At 34.5% G+C, this 16498-nt stretch overlaps 1 protein-coding gene across 1 annotated transcript in view; it reads right to left on the bottom strand.

Moving 5' to 3' along the window:
* Positions 1-16498, bottom strand: part of LOC149788685 (T-complex protein 1 subunit alpha-like) — a 35587-nt gene that overhangs the window by 14726 nt on the left and 4363 nt on the right. Inside the window, exons 2-8 of the mRNA XM_089974760.1 lie at positions 16177-16262; positions 12897-13025; positions 11521-11618; positions 10147-10257; positions 8632-8813; positions 6478-6604; positions 914-1089 (exon numbers count right to left, since the gene is read on the bottom strand). Of these exons, the coding sequence (XP_089830886.1) occupies positions 914-1089; positions 6478-6604; positions 8632-8813; positions 10147-10257; positions 11521-11618; positions 12897-13025; positions 16177-16262 (909 nt within the window). The remainder of the gene's footprint in view (positions 1-913; positions 1090-6477; positions 6605-8631; positions 8814-10146; positions 10258-11520; positions 11619-12896; positions 13026-16176; positions 16263-16498) is intronic.

Here is a 16498-nt window from a genome sequence, read left to right as displayed (position 1 = left end):
TTTACTTAAGAAATGTAAATCTTTTGATATGCTTCACAAAAGTACTGAACTGTCATAGAAGCCTTTACAAAAACTAATTCATACTTATTATCTGTAACAATCATTCAAGTAGTCAACACTATAAATTTTCTTTCCCTAAATCTGGCAGGGAACCAGCCCCAAAAAAACCTCAGCATATATTTTTAAAAATCCCGTAAGTTTTCATGCATCATCTGTTGGGCACTTGAAATGATTTCTTACTGAAGTGGTCAAATTTAGTGAAGACCATGTATTTTCCTATTTCAATGAATTTAAATTCTGCAGAAGCCATGAAATTATTTCAAATGATCTGGAGTGTGTGGGACATAACTTGAAATGCACAAAGAAATAAACCATGAACAATTCCTGTGTGCAAGGTTTACTTCTGGTATATGGTGTCTTTATGTTTTGTTACTTTCTTTCCCACTTAAATTATATCCAGGAGAAAAGATTCAGATTAAAACAAAAACAGAAAAAAGTCCACTGGAAGTTTTAACATAGACAAAAAATGGTCTGCATAAAAAAGAAAAAAAAAATTCCTACTAAAACCGAAAAGGTTCCATCCATACTATACTTTAATAATTCGTTAACATTTATTAGCTGTAAAGATCATAAGATATGCACAAACCAAAATTACCCCCTGTAGCCTTGGCAATTCATAAACCAAAATTACCCCCTGTAGCCTTGGCAATTCATAAACCAAAATTACCCCCCTGTAGCATTAGTAATTCATAAACCAAAATTACCCGCTGTAGCCTTGGCAATTCATAAACCAAAATTACCCGCTGTAGCCTTGGCAATTCATAAACCAAAATTACCCCTCACACCGTAGCATTGACAATTCATAAACCAAAATTACATCCTGTTGCCTTAGCAATTCATAAACCAAAATTACCCCCTGTAGCCTTGGCAATTCGCTTCAGATCAGCCTTCTTGCAGCGTCTTACTGCCATGGCACCAGCCTCAACAAAGTACTTGAGACAAAGATCATCAATTCCTCCCGTGGTTAGGATGACATTTGCCCCTGTGGCCATAATCTTCTCTATTCTTTCTTTTGTAATATCAAACTCCCTGAAAGGTAAGACACTTTTATGACTAATCTTGCAACATGCAATATCCAATGCTATACCTAAAATTACACATTCTCCAGACGCTTATTGTTAATATCCAATGCTATACTTAAAATTACACATTCTCCAGATGCTTAATGATAACTGAATTTGTGGTTCTAAAACTTGTACTCCCAGTCCAGACAGAAACATGTGGTTCAAGTGGGCTCAAAATCATCTGCCTGACATCTGCCAAACACATGTCAATGAAACACTTTCGGTGGAATTGCTTCCCCCACCCCGTGATACTGATAAAAACAACTGTACAACTATTCTTTACAGTCTGTATCTTCATACGGCATATCAGCATCAATTATCCAATACTTAATGGCCATTATGCCATTGTTCTTTATTATTTTGTCAAAGTTGGTCAAAATCTGTTATGTGGGTTTATAGATAAAACTGCTTCAATGTTTCTATATTGTAGGAACAGTGGCCACATTTGATTGCAGATGAGCACCATTTAAAATAAATTTGAAAGGTCTTCAAGCTATAATAATAATTTCTGTCAAATATCATCAAATTCTGTTCAGCAGGTTTTGGGATTTTGTTTCTCCATGCTTAGTAATATCAATCATATTTGATAGTGGACCAGCATCATTTGTATGAACTTGAAAACTCTTCATGTCTTGACAATTTTAAAGGATATTCCATTTTTTTGTAATGGTGACCAGATTTTTGGCCAACTGACATTATTTGTAAAAGCTGGTAAGCCATTTAAGGCTAAATTCTTTTTGTCAAATTTGGCTAAATTATTGTTTGATATAGTATGGATTTAAACTTTTTTCAAATGTAGCTTTTAACATTTTCAGTTATATCACTATGATCATTGGGTTTGGCAGTGATGTCTAGCACAGGGTCATCAAGCAGCAGACATGTAGCATCATGTCCCGCCGACCAGTCCTAACACTAAGCTCTTAATGCTCAGCGCCAAAGAAGGTAGTTGCCATTTTTTAATGATTTTTTGGTATGATTCGGCCAGGGTTTGAACCTGCAACCTCCTGCATCTGAGGCGAACACTCTAACCATGATGACCTGAGAAGTTGAAGTTCATGGAAGGTGTTTCTATTCTGATTAACAGAAGCCAGATTAAATGGAGATCTGTATCATTCTACAAATTTGTGATCGGCTTTTCATGATGTCAAATCGGCAGAGTTGTTTCTGAAAGAAAACTGTTTAAAGTTTAAGTGAAAGTAACCATATTCATGCATGCCATGGACAGAAATAAGCATAATTGTTACTAATATAATCTGAGCATAAAAAAAGTACCCTTTATATTGCATGCCATAATTATAGGGAACTGTATGAAAAATCTATATTTAGTTTTGCTACAAAGCGACAGTTGGTTAAAATATTTATCATGTAGATTAGTTCTAGTACACAAACACAAAATATAATAACAAATTCTTACTTTAATCTACACATCTAAGCTTAACAAAATGGTCCACAAATTCTTCAATAAGCTTGTTGATGTGCTCAATCGCTGCATCACATCACTCTCATATTCCAAATTTACAAAGCACTATTGGTTTGTTCTTATTCTGACATGTTTGAGATTTTTTTCAAAATCCATCTCCTTTAACATGTTTTAAAACTGTGCTAGACATCTCTTTTATTCTAAATATGTCAATTACAGTTGCTATAAATAAGAAATAAGTACAGTATATGCAGGCTGATGATGGATAAATGTAATCTTACGTTGTAGTCTTTCTTTTCTTAGAATACACACCAATTTAGAGGACATGTTGGACTAAAGAGATGATAATAAAAATGACAATCTTTGAATGCTTAATTTCTTTTATTTACCAAAAAAGCATCTTCTATATACAGGTGAGCATAAGATGCAAGTAGCTGGAAAAAATGTTAATGATTTAAGCCAACAGCTTAATGGTTGGCATGTATGGGTAATTGATGGCAAACAGGAAAGCATTTAGTATAGTGGCTTTAAAAAAATGTTGTCTAGATGATTAAATTTTTTTAGGAACAGCCATAATTGCTTGCATTTTTACAGTAGCCAGGGTTATCAATACCAATTCTGGATTTTCGCAATGCACCAGTTATCAACAATTGCTTGACTACTATTTATCCTTTATTGCCACTCACCCCCCCCCTCCAAATAATCAATATGAAATGGGGAGAGCCAACAGGTCAGTGATGTCATGTTCAGGTGGACATAACTTAATCCAGGTTTATGATAGAGGAGACAGGGTGTTGTTAAGTAATAAAGGGGCAAAACATGGTTCAAGACGGCATCCAAGTCTTTTAATAAAAGCTGGATGACCTTTGACTTTTTGTATTGTTCAATTAATATTGCATCACTCAAGAAGTTTACAGAACACATTTATGGAAGTCAATAACTGGTTAAGTTTAGTTCAATGTAGAATCGCAGAAACATGAGTATGTTTTCGCCCAATACCTGATAATTAAATAAATATGAAATTTGGAAATACATCTCTGAAACTATCTCCTAAGGATGAACTTGGTTTGGGAGTATTGGAGAGTCATCAGCAACTTTATTACACATACGTTCTTTCAATGATGCCAAGTTTCACTCATTATCTCCAATATCTTGAATACAATAGAATGGAAGGAAAAGTGATGGAATGTAAAATACACCTTGGACCATGACCTTGATGATAGCAACCTCAGTGCAGAATTTGACACATTCTAATTATGTCATGTTATGATGTTGAATGGAATGTATGATAGAAGAGACAGCTTTATAGAAAACTGGAAATATTTAGTTGCAATCGTCACTCTGAAAATAGGACTCCCAATGTTTGTGCTTCATCTCTTCTTCATTATAGCTTTAAAGTTCATGAGAGGAAATCAAAGTACAGTGTATGGTTATAATACATATATATATATATATATATATATATATATATATATATACACACACACACACATCAATTCTGTGCCATAACCAAAAATACTGAAAACTGCAACGAATACCTTCCAAAATAAGTTACAAGTTCATTAATCTTAAAATGGTTTTAAAATCATAGAGAAGGAAAGCATGATGGATGAAAACAATGATACTATGCTGCCAGTTTGACTTCAAAAAATGTCCAAATCAGATTAGAAGCACTAATCAGTAGAGTATATTTTCAAAATTATTTTTTGAATTTGCAAGAGCAAACATTATGCGTAAAATGGGGCACAACCCGGTCAAAATCTGATCAACAATTTCATATATTCACTTCAATGCACACTTTGGTTCAGATCTTCTAAGGAAAAATTACACTGACAATATTAAAGCTGTCAGCTGGTACCCAGCTAAAACAAAATATAGGGAACCAGGCAGCCTGTCCAGGTTCAGATCAAATACATCAGGAGCAAGCAAGACTAACGATTACAGTTCAAGGCTCGTGTGCGACAACTGGTTGTTGCACATTTATTCATTGTTATAATGCTAATTTTCTTATTTTTTTGTTTATAGTAATTGTTCATGAAACAGTTTCAAGAAAACAGACAGGTTTCTTAAATGTGAAACCAAGTGTCACATGTTCATTATAGTTTGATAATAGACCAGTCAAAATAGAAAGAAAAGAATGGTGCCAAATATTATGAGGAATGGGTTTTATCAATGTGACTCGTGGATGTTACATGACTGAGAAAAAGAATGTCAGAAAAGAGAATTTGTTAAACTTAAAAACATGCTCAAACTGGAAATGGACAAAGAGCACTTTGCAAATTTTTTGACAAGAATTCAACAGTGATGTAATACAGCATTCACTGTGAACTTCATGACCATCTGCAGAAATGTAGATCCAGGTAAGTATCAAACATAAATGTGCGATTTAATTATGGCATGTAATATATAGATTGCTTTTTAGATTATTCTTTTTTTTACTACTTTTATTGGTAATAATTATGCTCATACCTTGTGGGGTTGGAAGTTGGCATGTACACCTACAACAAAGTGGTTCAGCTTGATATTTAACATAATTTCCCTTTGACCATGTACCCAGGTAATTGATCATTAGGATCGACATGTACCCATCTGACTTTTCTTAAAATTTTCACATCTTTAGTCAGCATGTATACCCTCAAAAGTGAATGGTGTGTTCATAGCAAAACAAGGGTGAAAGGATTAGTGATGTATAAATACCACACCAGATGCTGCTAACAGGCTGTAATATAATGGACTTGTATATCACCAGTCTGCTAACAGGCTGTAATATAATGGACTTGTATATCACCAGTCTGCTTACACAGGCACTAATCATAAATATTACATAATTTATAAGAAATATTTGATAAGGAGTACAAATATGCAAACCAGTTACATAAAATGCTTATTGCACCTATGAAACATTGAATTTTCAAATTCTGTGCATATTTTTTAATACACATAGGCACCAGAATATCTAACACTATCAGTATGTTTTAACAAGACTATGACCACTAGATGGTCATGCCAGGTTTCACAGACCTGCATAAACTTACCAATGTATCCCCTGACTATCAAACAGCCTTATCACAAGCAAACAACACAGTGGTGCAAAAATGTCACACACACTATCTTAGAGGGATAGTCTACAAAACCTGCCATACTCAGTCATAATCTTGTTACAACATACTGATAAACAAACTGGTTTTCACAGTTCCAAAAACAATGCAGCCTGCATATAGTCAACTCTGCTTATATGCATTGCATCGGGACAGGACCCAAGCTATGCATATAAACGAAGTATGCATTTAAGCGGAATTCATGTATTTTTACAATGTAAAATAGAACCATACTTTCAATATGCACTTTAGCGATATGCATTTAACTTGTCTCTGACTTGATGGTAAACAGGAACAAAATACTGTAGTATCACAAAGTCCATTTCACCCACACTGTGTGCCATATGCATGTGTTTTTTCTTTCTCTGTAGATTATATTTATTATCCCTAGATTATCTGATAACCAGAAATGTTTGATTGTAAGGTGACCTTGGGATGGTTCCAAGCCCCATTGGTCAACCTATTATGGGGTTAATAAAAAAGAAAGAAAAAAAAGATATGCATTTAAGTGGAGCCAACTGTATATATAGTTGCTTATCTAAAACTTGGCCATATTGCTTGTTCTATCATAATTCCTATATTATTAGCTTAACACCTGGCAGCTAAGGTAAATCTCTATTTTCTAAAAAAATTGAATTTGTTTTGGAATTAAAGAACACATTTACCTTTGCTTTTGTAATTGAGCCATTACACAAATCCAGACCCTCAATTACAAATACAAGCACATCATAGTGGTGATGTTCAATCACAATTACAGTGTAACCGTAATTAATTACTCAATTACACTATAACTGAACCCAAGTCTGGAGAGATGACTCAAAAACATTAAACTGACCTCTGTCTTATAGAATCCAGATGATTTGGATCTGTAATCATAACCTGGACTCCCATTTTCATCTTAGTCTTTTGTAAACTGAAGTCAAGGCAGGCAATCTTGGCTCCTACAACCTTTTTAAGCATTGCTGAAAGGGAAATGTACTAAATTATGTACCTGGATAATGAAAATCAATTCTACAACTCATGCATGAAGATGGGCATAAATTTACACTGCTAATAGTAACAATTCTAAATGTCTAAAGCATAAAAAACACACAAACCCAGAGTTGCCAACCCTCCAGACTAGCAATCAGAGAAAAGAGGGATAAAATGGGTGAATTTTGAACACAGTTAGTGAAACATTATACCCTGACATTAGCTCTATCCATTTTGATGGTCAATACTGCATTATTTGAAAATCCCAAACTAAAAATAAAACATTATTTACATTGCTTACATGTGCTACTTTATCTGCAGCCAAATTTACTGATATACACAAACTTTACGCTAATTGTCATGACATGATGCTGTGGCAGACTTGAACTTCCTCAATCAGGCCTGCTTGTTAATCTTGGTGACTAAAACTGTTGCAAATTTTCAGCACTAAGGTCATATTTTTCTCAATAGTAAGAAATCGTCTAAAAGAAAACTCTCAAACAATACTCCAGCATTGGTAGTTTGCAGGTCTTGAGCATGTGGCTTAATATCCATATGCCTTTTGCTAGCAGTGTGCTTTTTCAAATCATTATGCCAATATGGGCTTGTATCGTTGCTTGCAATTTATGCCATACCTCTATTATATAATATTATTATTATATAATGCATGGTTGACAGGTAAATCGTAAGCAGAAGTACGAGCCCCAGTGCACATTCCAAATTCAAAAATTCAGGGCAATACATATCTTTTTCCTTGGGGGTGAAAACATTTTAAGTGTAGTGTAGCTTATTTTTAAAATGGTATTAATCCAAAAGATGAAACATCGAATGGTTACTGATTAGTGGTGTTGGCGCATCTGCAGAAAAATATTAACTCAAGCAAATTATGATATACGATAACCTTTCAATATTTCAAAAGATTCCCACACTTGAAAAAGCTGTCCTCATTTAGTGTGTGTTTAAAAAAAAAAAAAATTGAAGTTGCTATGAGTATGAATATGTGACATTTAAAAAAACAGACCAGATAGTCCCCAGTTTTCTTCAGGAGTATTTGTAAAACTTTTGTTCTAAATATAGGTTATATACTTTACAATGCTTGCTACATGGCAAACTGTAACAACTGAATCTAGTTCTACAATAAGATCCTGACAAGCAATACAGGACTGTTTAGTGGCATCAGTGACCACTGTTGCTATCATGACTTTTACCTAATGGGATTTAAGCCAATTAAGAATTTGGGGCTTTTTTTTTGCATGCGACATGAAGCCATGAATCACAAATCGTGAAATTCACGACAAAATTGTGAAGTTTGGCTGGTCTGCAACTTACATCCTAATAAAACAAACAAATAAAACCAGACATATGAGGTTTTGAGAAATAACAAATTCAGACATAAACAAAATCACCATGTTATTATCTCTTGTTTATTATCTTGTCTGAGAACAAGATTTGAAAGCAGGCCATGTCAGTATTATTTAGCAAAGTGTTATATTCTAGTTTTATATGCACTCTCCACATAATAACAAAAGTAATATGCATAAGAAAAACTTTTTTAATGGAACGCAAGTTGTTAGGATTGATTGTACATGTTCCCTTACATCACCTTAATCTGTTTTGCAATCCTGCTCTCACATATTATACACAAAGACAGCCACATGCAAAAATAGCCTTTGTTTGCTGCTGCTGCTTTAAAAAAGCAAAATTTGGTATCTTTAGCCAAAAATGAATGTCATTAGTACAATAATACAAGTGTAAGAAAATCATCTACCATACTTTGGCAATAAGGTGAACTTTGTCTTAAACTCATCATTTCTCTTTTTAACTTTGGCTACATATTTTCACAGCAATTTATATAGGCGAGATTTGGAATTTTTTTATGCAAAATGTCATCTGTATATAAAACACTTTGCAAGTAAAATCTAGAGGTTAATAAGATTCTTACTAAGACATCTTTTTTAAAATTTTGGGTGTAAGTTTGGATTCATTCATCAAGAAATTTCCAAAAGTGTTTTCTAACCTTGCGATGCTACAGTACAGTTGAGGGCATACCCTTGAACCAGCATGCTTTCCTTTGAGCTACGGCCATGTGCCTTCAAAATGTTCACAGCTTTGATTGGATAGCGGTACCCTCCTTTGCCATCTGTAACTCTTACAGCCATTGCTGCATCGACAACCATGTTGGCAAAGAAGTCTGCTTCTCTAAACATTGTTAAGTACAACACAATTGGGAGATGAACAAAAGAGAACATCTGTCCGACCCATAATTATACTGAAGTTATGAATCCACTAATTCCAAGGCAGAAAGATCAAAGTACTGAAAATATTGATGGTTTTGGTGGAACTGAAGTGTTACGAACTCCAAGGATACAGCTTAGAACACTGAAAGATTGCCATTTCTGGGATACTGCACAGACGCTGATACTACTATTACAGTATTATAATGATCATTCTCTAAATTTCTTTTATAATGCTTTGCTACAATATTGTTTCTCTGTCACATCACTATCCAAAACATTAGTTAAGGAATTTTTGTGATTTCCTTTCAACTGCATTTTCTTGTACAGCTCCGTGTATTACAATGTGGGGGAAACAACATCCAAGGGAGATAATTATAATGTGGTTCAATTTCCTTTACTAAGTCTGAATTGATGCCCGTCACACATAAAACTGACATGAATGGCCACTGTATCTATACTTTGTAGCAATTTTAGAAAAATCATTTAATGTTTGCTACTAACACCAACAATACTGGAACAAGAGAATGGTCATTATGCCATAAGGACCGGAAGCGGGAACATTACTACCGAATGTGATTTTGATTTTTAACATAGCTTTTACAATTTTTCAGTCATATTGTTATGATGTGTGCAGCGTGGCAGTTTATAGGCTTGTCTAGCACTGAGGCATTATTCCACAGACATCTAGCATGATGTCCCACCCAGTCACATTATCCTGACACCAGAATGAACAGTCCTAATGCTAACCTCTTAATGTGGAGCGATTAATGAGGCAGCTGTTAGTACCATTTGTGTTAAGTCTTTGGTATGAATTAACCAGGGGTCGAACCCTAGATCCCATCATCCGAGGTGGATGCTCTAACCATTAGGCCACCCTACCACTTGTGAATTGTGTAACGAGTCATCAGACAAATAAAGCAATTAGCAGTTTTTAAATTAAATGCATTAGATCACAAGCTTAATGGCGAATGATACAAATGTAGGATGACAATAGTAGAGGTGCACATCAAATATCCAGTCATACTACCATACCTCTTTCTCTTGAAGATGAGAATCTTTCCTAATTAAAAGACATCAGAGAAATTGATTCTGTCAAGATACAAGACTGAATTACCTCCATTATACTACAGCTAATTTTTTTCCCTGTCTCGCTGCCTTCTATACATGGGATTAATTTGCTGTGAAAGACATTTGTCGTTCTGAATATTCTTTTTATTTCTCATTCGGTTTACATTATTAAAACTTTGACTTCAAAATCAAAGTTATGATTTAATGACTATTACTGAAAAGGATACGATCCAATAATTTTACTGGAAATGCTGGACTTGGCACAATTAACAATGCATTCCTTTCCAAGTTCCTCTATATTTATGGTCAAATGCTCCTGTATGAATTTGCATGCTTCCCTGTAAAATTGAAGAAAAATGGCATTAGAAAACATAAAAAATAAAGGAAGAAAAGGAGAAAAAAAATCTAACAGAATAAAGCACGTACAATCACAGTTTTGTGAATAAGGTTAGCCAAGTTCTACATTGTATAACCAACAAGGAATCCACAGATGTTTAAATTACCTTTAATCCACTAAATCAGCCATTACCGATTTTGACGGTAGATCACTACCAATGGAGCCATCTCTAAGGCAAAACAAAATAACAAGTTTTTCCGGTTGCAGTGGTTTTAAAAGTAGGACAGGTAGGTCATATTAAAATAAAAAAGGATATATTTAATGATTTCTTTTATTTACCAATGGAACCGAAAACAAATATGCTTGGGTTAGCATTAAGAAACAGGGTCAGTTGGTCAACTGGACACATATTTTGTTCTCCTGCATAAACTGGAATTACTTGTATTGTGGATTCAATGTATTTGATGAGATTCGCAGGTGAGTACATGGTGCTGAAACTCTGTTCATGATATACATTAGACATGTATACATAAACAGTATACACATATGTACCAATGTGTGGTTCTCTAAATAAACTATTATATATGCCTTCTGTTTTCACTACAGATGTATTTCTCATTTAATATCAATGATTTAAGATGGTAACTGTGCCAGTGAAGCATATATTTTTGCACCTACATTTATTACCCCTCCCCCCATAAATTGTTTGGGGTACATGCATCATTTTCTTCAGCTGACCTGGTTGCCTATAACACAGTTTGGTCTATAACCTGGTCAGGTTCTATGGCTCCCAACTACCGCGTTAAAGCAGGGTCACAATGTACTTACAAAATTTAGAACAGCAGATTTAGAATGGAAATAAGGAACAGAAAGCCGGATATCATATACAAAGTACTTTGTGTATAATAAGTGCTCTAATATCCAAAAAAACCTATAATAAAATTTCAATATGGATACAAACATGCCACCCAATTGAATTTCTCTATACTGAATGGTTTTCAGTCTCACATAGTACACATGTATGAACAGATGGACAAGAGCAAATAAAGATGCCTTGGCAGGAAACTGCAGATTCATGACCCCCTTCCAAGAAAATTTGTATATACCCTTACCAGGGATCCAAATCAAAAATATTGACTGATCCAAATATCCACCTGGCTAACAAGATTAGATATTCATACCATAAATTAAGTCTAATTTGCAATTCAGTAACAGAGAATTTCAGTGTGGTTGTTGCTGAAGAGGATAATTTAAAAATACTTACTTGCAAGCTAATCTGTAGCCACTTATAACTGACGTCGGATGGATTTTGCATTTAACTAGCTCATCTGCATTCTTCAGCAACTCTGCTGCAATTATAACCTGAAAGAATGTTTCAGAACATGATCTTTACACTTTTTTCCTTAAAACTTGGATTGAAAATTGCATCATTAACTGAAAAGAATTTGGTGTTTGTAAATACCCAAGTACTTCAAATGTGAAAATCGACAGCCAGGTATGAGCCTCTTGGATGGGTCTTCTAGGGTAAACAGTCATTAGGGCAGATATAAGCTTGGTGTGCTTCTCATATCAAGTAAATAAATGCAGTTAATATTAAGATTAGAACCATGAGATATTAATCTCTAACTCATACTGATCTTAATATCAGAAGGCTTAAGTTGACTAAAACAAAGAAAATAATTATTGATGCAAATCTTACCCAAGAACCTACTCAAACGTATTAAGAGAAACCACTGGTACAAATGTCTCAAATGAACTATTTTGCCATCCCAAAAAATATACATAATATGTCTGTTACAAGTCAAATTAGCTGAACTGTGATATTTCAGTCCAACTAAAATAAATTCCTTGTAACATTTTGCTGTATCCCACTGTATATACTACCAAGTAACATTATAAAAACTTGGAAGCAAGTTGCATGGGAACAACTTCTTGTAACTGAATTATACATGTACATGATTGTGTCAGTGCTATGGAACCAACTCAAAACTGTGCCTAGTATGTAGGAAAAAGCAAGTTGAGATGCAGTGCATGACTGTACAAATATATGTTTGTCTGACCCCAAAATCAAGGGTAGCGTGATAGCTCTCCTCTACTTTGAAGGAGCCAATAGAGACCTGCCAACTCTGACAAGACGGTCTCGGTAAGGCAGTTGATTTTTTGACCAGTTTTCAGTAAGATGTAACATAATATCAAATATTTCTACTGGGTCAATTTTGTAAGCTTATGGCAAAATTGTAAGGGTTGGCAGGTCTCCCAATAGCAAAGGCATGAATAAACTGCAATTCAATGTCAACAAAATAAACAACAATCATGACAATGGAAGGTTGCTTTATATGGGGAGAAGAGAATGTATTCATACCTTACATTATTCATATGTAAGAATATTCTAAATAAATAAAGATATATACTGTATGACAAATATGTACGTCCTTGGGTGCAAGTCAGATCCAAGTGTAAACTGTACAGACCCAAGTGTGACAATGCACAATGTGCCATCTGATCTGGGTCTATGTTGTTTACAGTTGGACCCTACTTATATGTGAGTATATACGGTAACAATGTACAGCTAGTGGTAATGGAGCAATGACATGCAGATGTTTGGACTAGACATAATAATGTATCGTGGTGTAGACTCACAACAGAGGTGGTACCATCTCCGACTTCTTGGTCCTGCAGCTCTGCCAACTCTACCAAAATTTTGGCAGCTGGGTGATCAACTTCTAAAAGCTTAAGGATTGTTGCACCATCATTTGTAATAGTAACATCCTGAAATACCAAAGTGAAAATTAATTATTTATACATGGCATCCAAGTGAGACCCAATTAAAACCGCCATCCTTTCTGCCTAAATAAGATTTGAAAAATAAATACAACAGTACAATTCCAAACCCCTACAAGCATTGATGCAACAGGCATTTTTGTAATAACTGCACAACACTCAGATGATTATGGTTCAAATCTTCTCAAAATCTTTTTCTTAAAAAAATGTCTGACCCAACTTTATAAGAGTGCAGAAAAGTGCTTAAAAATGTAAAAATGAGTCAGTAAAAACAGTTTTTAGCTTTTTGGTTAGATTTGTGATGAAAATGCCCCCACCCCAAAAACATGAGGTGAAAGTTACATTGGAGTAGTGATATTGGAGTTTCAGTACCTCAAGCTTGTGAGATTTCATCTTAACAAGAATTTGCAGCCTCGAACCATTTAAATACCATACACGAACCAAGATTAATTAATTTTTCAGCAGAGCCCACATTATATACCACTTTCATTCTTTAGGACCAATTTTTAATGCATTTAACAGTTTGCTGCTACCGTATTAATTTTGAATTAGTATTTTGATGCCTATGCCATTTGTTTTCAGCCCTTTTTAAAAAAAATCTAATTCTTGTTTATATATACAGCATAGTTTAAAGCCAGTATTTGCAGTTTCTTTTGGTGGGACTGGAGATGCCATTATACTTGCTGAGAAAACTTCACTGCATTCTAAATAATCAGTCTTTGTTACTGTTGTTAATTTTACTGAAGTACTTTTCTGGTTTTGTATTGTTAGCATTGGGATAAAAGCATTATGTTTACATATACATGGTTTAAATTTTAACATTTATTGAAAAATATTTTCTCTTTAGTGGCAGGTGGTAAGAATTTTAATCCAGATATGTAACAAAACAATGATGATGCATTTTTTTTGTTTTCCTTTCTATCCTTCTGAAAGTGCGGGAATCCCAAGTTTATGCTAGGGAATCTCAGAAATAGGCTGGGGACAAGTTAGTCCAGGACTTCCCATTCAGAAACTCTACATTATCCTGACACCAGGCTGACAAGTCCTAACACAAACCTCTTAATGCTTGGCACTCAGCATTAAGAGGTTAGTGTTAGGACTGGTCGGCCTGGTGTCAGGATAATGTGACTGGGGGGGACATGATGCTACATATCTGCGGCAAGATGCCACAGTGCTAGACATCATTATAAACTGTCAAACTGCAGACATCGTAGTGATATGACTGAAAAATTGTTAAAGCTACTTAAAAATCCAAAATCACACAGTTTAAAGCCCGACACCAAAGAAATGATATAAATTAAGACAAATTGTTATGACAGCATTTTAAATATTTTACTGGCACAAGAAGTATCCACAGCAATTATCTAAACTGAGAAGTTACAAATAAAAAAAGTCATTAACTGTATCAGTGTTTCCTTTTACACACATTTGTGCACCAGGGACGCCCAGTGCAGAAAATTGACGCATGCAAAGGATTTTCATAAATGATCAGGATGTATTTAATACCCAATGCATTGGACGATGGATGGCATTGTATATACTTCGAGTATAGGCATGGACTGGTTTCCCGCTTTGTTTGCTCCCTGCCTTGCGCTCCTCTATTCGTATAGCAAAGTGCAATGCAGGGAACATATAAAATAATGAACCAGACTAGCATGGGCAATGTTATGACGGAGTAGCTTCCCCATATCTCACGATTTATATCGAGTTCAACAAGCTGTCGTCTAGATGCTTAACCTCAAGGCTTGTTGCACTAGAAAGTGATCTCCAGATTAAATCGTCATGCACTAAAAAGCATTAGCGAAGAAAGTGAAAGAAGAAGAACACAAAAGATTAACTGTGGATCTAACTTTAATGAAAAATGGAGAAAATAATTCCCTTGACTAGAATACGGCACATTCATTATGATTACTGGTGTGACTTCTGAATGTGTGATTGCAAAAGTGAATAATCCTTTCGTGACAGGATTTTATAATTTTAAAAAATCTGCCCTCGTTCGCCATAAGATATCTGGAGAACACATTATAACCGAAGACATTATTTCACAACAAAGAAATCAGTAAACTTGCAGATAAATGCGTTTATTTGGATTACAAAGTCAGTGGGTCATTGCAGATTTTGTTGGTTTTTAACTTTTGCTGCAATAAAAGAAAGATCTTCAAGTTCAAGTGTACCTTATTAGAAAGATGATGAATCGTTATCCTCCTTGATATTTGGATAAATGTGTTCTAGGACGAAGTACAATGAAACCTATGATAGTACACATTTTATTAAAGACAGTATATTAATTCCCATTTGGTTAAAAATATTTATTTGGCTTTTATACTGGCGTTATTGTAATGTGTTGGGCTATAATATTGCTTGAGGAGACTGTTAAAAGTACAATTTTAAAATAAAAATTAATAAAATTATTCTTTGAATGGACAAAGCATTTGTTTGTTACTTGTGGATATTGGTTTATTTGTATGTTTTGAGAGAGTATCTTGTGCAAGTTGCAATATCCTATTTTCAAGCTGAAAAAGTATGAGTTGTGTGAAAATTTGGCTATATTTTTGACCCCGTATATTTTTTTTTGTACCCTCAATTTTACACCCCTGGGGGATACACCAACTGAATGTAGATCAAGAAAGGAAAAATGTTATGCAATCAAGAATTTTGTTAACCCTCAGTCCTGTTCTTTCATAAGGTGTAACAGTTGGCCATTTACCTATCCATGATTTCTGTATGGCTTGTATGATTTACCTATCCATGATTTCTGTATGGCTTGTATGATTTACCTATCCATGATGATTTCTGTACGGCTTGTATGATTTACCTATCCATGATGATTTCTGTATGGCATGTAAGCCAAGTATGCAGCTGGGACAGCGTTTAAGTGCAAAAAATCAGTTTATGCTTGATGACTAGGAAAAATCAAGAAAGTTTTTGGAAACTTTTAGTGACTGAAGAAATAATACTAAAAGACTATCTGATGACCAAATTAAGGTTTACTATCAAATTAAGACCAACAGCATTTAGTTGCCACGGCAATCCATATTCTGAAACTCTACATCAAATGTTCCAGTTTACTTTAAATGCTAACAAATGAAGGGCAAGTCTGAAGAATAGAAACATTTGTATTTTATAATTATATTTTTACCCCAATATCATCTACCAGCATCTTGTCCAGTCCAAGTGGTCCCAAGCTGCTTTTGACAATATTGGCGATGGAACAAGCTGCCAACACTGAAATGAAAACATCATACTTTTACTGGAGACAGAAGCCATCACAATATCTGAAAACATTTTTATTTTAGACTACAATCCCCTATGAAATACTGGTGTCGGACCAGTGATGGCCAATTTGGAATGTGTTTTTGATCCGTTTAGTCTTTTAAATACAGATATGAAACACACTATAATATTAACTTAGTAATATGGATAATATTTTACGATTGAATTCAGTCTTCAGTGTCAGATTC

The sequence above is a fragment of the Sinohyriopsis cumingii genome, chromosome 11 (genome assembly GCF_028554795.1).
Source record: "Sinohyriopsis cumingii isolate HCF-2022 chromosome 11, ASM2855479v2, whole genome shotgun sequence".
Taxonomy (NCBI): Eukaryota; Metazoa; Mollusca; class Bivalvia; order Unionida; family Unionidae; genus Sinohyriopsis; species Sinohyriopsis cumingii.
The sequence above is the reverse complement of the archived record's forward strand: the minus strand, read 5'-3'. Positions and strand labels throughout refer to the sequence as shown.